Source organism: Lepeophtheirus salmonis, chromosome 13 (assembly GCF_016086655.4).
Source record: "Lepeophtheirus salmonis chromosome 13, UVic_Lsal_1.4, whole genome shotgun sequence".
In the NCBI taxonomy this organism is placed as follows: domain Eukaryota; kingdom Metazoa; phylum Arthropoda; class Copepoda; order Siphonostomatoida; family Caligidae; genus Lepeophtheirus; species Lepeophtheirus salmonis.
In genome coordinates, this window is record NC_052143.2 from 5,225,536 (window position 1) to 5,230,080 (window position 4,545).

At 31.2% G+C, this 4,545-nt stretch overlaps 1 protein-coding gene across 2 annotated transcripts; it reads right to left on the reverse strand.

The window, feature by feature from the left end:
- Positions 1-1,757: 1,757 nt before the first annotated feature.
- On the reverse strand, positions 1,758-4,120 carry LOC121128159 (uncharacterized). 2 transcript variants are annotated; one of them, XM_040723724.2, is made up of 4 exons: positions 3,523-4,120; positions 3,236-3,470; positions 2,682-2,908; positions 1,758-2,621 (listed from the first exon to the last, which is right to left on the reverse strand). In XM_040723724.2, the coding sequence occupies exons 1-4, from the start codon at positions 3,871-3,873 to the stop codon at positions 2,100-2,102; spliced, it is 1,335 nt and encodes a 444-aa protein (XP_040579658.1). In that variant the 5' UTR covers positions 3,874-4,120; the 3' UTR covers positions 1,758-2,099. The 2 variants fall into 2 exon arrangements, with proteins under 2 accessions (XP_040579658.1, XP_040579659.1); XM_040723725.2 differs by having other exon boundaries at positions 3,236-3,461; positions 3,523-4,111.
- Positions 4,121-4,545: the final 425 nt, after the last annotated feature.

Here is a 4,545-nt window from a genome sequence, read left to right on the forward strand (position 1 = left end):
TAGCTGTGAAAGATACTCGGATATACTCAGTTTTAATCAGTGATGGGAAAATTAATTTATCTTTTTAGTTTATTGTTATTTTATAACTAGTTGAATTAAAGTTAATTTCGATTTTCTATGAAAATTAACAAGTTAAGTTAAAGTTAATATCGAGTTTTTTTGTATTGTTTTTAACTAGTTAAGTTTAGTTAATTAACTTTGAAGTAATTGAAGTTAAATTTACTCACCCAATCTTGGTTAAGTTAAAATTAATTTCGATATTAAAAAGTAACTATTTAAGTTAGTCAATTGAGAGATTTTCAAGGCTTAATAATAAAAACTTATTCTGTCGGTCTGTTTGGCTAAAATTTTCTCCACTTCCAATTGAACGATTAAGAAGAAAAATACAAGTTCAAGTTACTGAAAATGGAAAAATGAATGGATGAAAAAAAAATCTTAAATTAAAAGTTTAGTTAAAAGTTAATAATTAACTAGTTAAGTTGAAGTTAAAATAACGCTGTTTAAATAATTAACTAGGTAAGTTAAAGTAAATTAACTTAACTTTTTAACTTATCTAAGTTAAGTTAAGTTGCATGAACTTGCCAAACTCTGGTTTTAATATTGGGGAGGGGGCTTTGGCCCATACAGTTTCTATGCTACTTTGAGGGTCGAAATTGTTGTTTGTGTCGTTTAAACCGCTACTAAAATCTTTTTTAGATCAATTTAATTAAACACAGTTCGGATATGGCAATTTGTACAGCACTTATCCTAAAACAAATATTTTATGTCAAGAAGAAGAATTAATTAACCTTCGCTGTTTATCTAGATTATAATTTGAATTACTTATAAATTTATCATGAAAATAAAAAGATTTGTTTAGTGATATGATATTAATTCCCTAGTATTAAATACGCAACAGGAAAGAAGTCCTAAAAAATAAAAATTATTATTATTGAAACTGTATCGGTCCTTATAATCGGATTGCAAATCAGTATAAGTTTATTCGGATGCACCTTTAAGGTTAAAAATACACCCCTGCTTTTATATAAACATATCTGAAAACAAGCAAAATTAACACTCTCATCGATATTTTATTTATAACATGGGTATGAAAGAGTAAAGCTTAATGGATTTTCAATTATAACAGTAACTCACTCCAATAATTTTATCAGTACATCAGATGTTGAAGATCTTTTACAACTATAGCGCATGGAATATAATTGTCGCCAAATATATTTTAAGAATGGATGAGACTAAAACGATCAAAATGTAATAATGAGAAGATTTACAAACTGTCAAATAATTAGATGAACATGACTTATCTTTAAAAAATGTTTTATTGTTAAATCGGCTATACCGAAAAAAATATAATTACTTAAAGAATGACATACTATAGTTTCGCCATACTAATTTAAGAATATATGCCATAAAAACAGTTATTCAGAAATACTTGAGGCAATGTTTTTTAGCAATAATGAAAAATAGGAGAGTATATATGTAGATACTTATTTTGGCATTTATAGCTATTGATTTATGGAAGTTAAAGCGGAACATTAATTAATAACTGCTACACATTCTTAAAACAATAATAAATGTACCTTTTGAAGTTCAAATAAATTACATACAAGTCCTACCTAAGAATTTTATCATTCAAAAGTAAGAAAAAAATAAGAAAAAGTATATTAGATTCATATATGGTATAATTGCAGTCAATGAATTAGTTTTTTAGCATATTATAATCGTTATAAAAAAACAGTAATTGAATTTATATTCAAATGAAGTATCTATAGAAAATATTTTATTTATTTTTCGATTTTTACAGTGCACAACACGATACATATAAATATAAAAATATATAATTTCTCTGTGGTTTAAAATATAATTTAAGAATAATAGAAATGGGACACAAATCATTCTATTATGATTTTTTACAAAAGCTCGAACATGACAAATAATATGAGAATTATTGATGCTTGATTGAGTTACATGGTAGATGTATTAATATAAACATGATTAGTTTAATGACGAATGATTTTAATTTACAAAACATGATATCAAACCTTTAGTTTAATTTAACAAAACTATACACAAATTGACCATGGGTAAGATGTAGGAATTAATTAACCAGAATGCTGCTCCAACTCATGCTGAATCATAAGAGATTGTTTTAAAAATATTTTGCCACAAACTAAGCATTTCCAAGTTGTGGAATGTTCTCTAATCATGTGAGCCTCCATATCACTTAAAGGTACCATTTCATTGCAGGTTTTGCACTTTACTTCGAGAGATCTGGTATGTGTACGTTTCATGTGATCTCTCATGAGGAAATGTCGGGAAAACTTTTCATTACAGAATGTACAAGGAATCGTTCTGGGCTCATGGATTTTAACTTTGTGGCGGGCAAGTTCATATTTTGAAGGAAAAAGTCGTCCACATTGATCACATCGATAAATGACTGTGTTTGGACAATTATGAGCTTTGATCATGTGACGATTCAGTTCGTCATTACAAAAGAATATTTTGTAGCATTCAACACATTTGAAATGAGCCTTGTCCTTTGCAATAACTCCATGCTGAACCGCGTTATGTCTCTTGTGAGCAAACTGCGTTGTAAAAGCTCTATTGCATATGGAACAAAAGTACTGGAAGAAAAAACAATTAACAACAATCTCTTTAAATATATTCAAAGTCTCAGATTTTACCTCTGGTGAACTGGAAACAAACTTCGGCTCGGGACCTCGTGATCCTCTTCCAGACTTTTTAGGGATTTTTGGGGATGGATCTTTAGTGTTTTCTTCATCTTCCAATTCATCGTCATTCACTATTTCAACAATAAAGTCGTCAGGTGCATCTACATGCCACTTTATGTAATCATATATGAAGGTTGACCCACCGTGGAGTAAAGTCGGTACGTCCATTCCATCAATGACTAAGGATACATTCAAAAAATGAAATAAATACGAAACAAAGTAGGAAGGGTAAGGTTGAGTGAGAGAATAAAATCTACCGTCATACAATAATAAATGCTGATTGGTTCAATACTACAACAAAAAAATTGTTTTGTTTTGATTGTGTAATCCGTAAAGCTAAAATATTAATTTGTATAATATTTTATAGTCATGTTTGTATCATGGATATAATTAATGATTTTTATTCATTAGTAGGCTAATAACTGTATTTACTACAAGTTGAAATATTTCAACTGATAATAATGATGTCTATTATTAGCAAGGGAGGTGTATTTTTATTCATTTACTTGATGAATCACTCTCAGAGTTTTCGATTGAGGATCGAGATTGAAGGAGGTCTTCAGTAGTATATGTGGTTTGGATGGACTGATTATAATTTGTAATCAAATTATCCGGTTGGCAATCTTTGCCTTGGGATAGACTTAAAGGGTCCTGATTGTCATTCTGAGTGTGTGCTTCCTCTTTTACCACTTCCAAGTTGGGAGCTGTCTTCATTACCCTGTTGTCCTCGCTCTTTTTGCTCTATGAAATAAGATAATGTCTTTGTAACAATTTAAGTCAATTTGCAACTTACCTCATTTTCAATGTCAATCAAACTATAGCGCTTCCTACCTCGATACTTATCAAAGGTATCATCTCCCTTTTTTTCTGTGTTAGACCAGGGAAAAATAGATGGGACTGCAGTTGGTTTCAAGCGCCGACATGATTTCCCCCCAATGTCTGCTAAGCTTTGCATTATCACCCTGTAATCGTCTGGCTTGAAGTGCTCGTCACATACCAAGGCGAAAGATGATGGAATCCAGAGAGAGTTATTTTCGTCTTTTCGTCTCAGAGCAATCCTCCATTGAAGGCATATACTTTCGTTTGAGGGAAATCGGAATCCCCCTCTTTTCGAACACCCCGGGACAGAACAACACGATGGCATAGGAAGAACTTACTTTTTTAAAGTTTAACTTTAGGTTCCCCAACTTATGTTGTTTACTTTCACATTGAAATTTATTTAAATAATATTTTGCCACAAGGCTCAATACCTTTGCGCCATCTTGCGGCTATGAATGATTTGTTAATTTGCTCATGTCTAGCTGTTAATCAATTCATATTATGATATTTATAGCACAAAATTAATACACCGTTATTATGAAGTATTTTTATACTGGGGCAGTATAAAGGTGGACTTACAACTTCTTTTTGATTCACTAAACCTTTGGACGGGTGTAGCATTGACTTTGAATTCTATTAATCACCAGAAGGAGGGGATGGGATATGATTCAAGATAGCAGTTGGAACTGCGTGGAAATATATTCATTCATGGATATAGATGTGTCTTTTTTTGCGGGGCAATCGGATATATGGATCTGCACCCATCCATCCTTCCTTCTTCTAGGAATTCTTATTTTTCCACTTGGATATCCAATCCACCCGCCTCGTGATACTCTCTTCAATGTCACGTTCTTTTCAAGGGATCCCACTTCTGGTATTGTCAATAATTGTCATTTGAATATATATAAATTCCTCCAGATCTTCTACGGAATCATCGAATACTTCTACGTATAAGAAATTAGGAGCTCTTAAAACGACAGAATAACCAACTGGAATA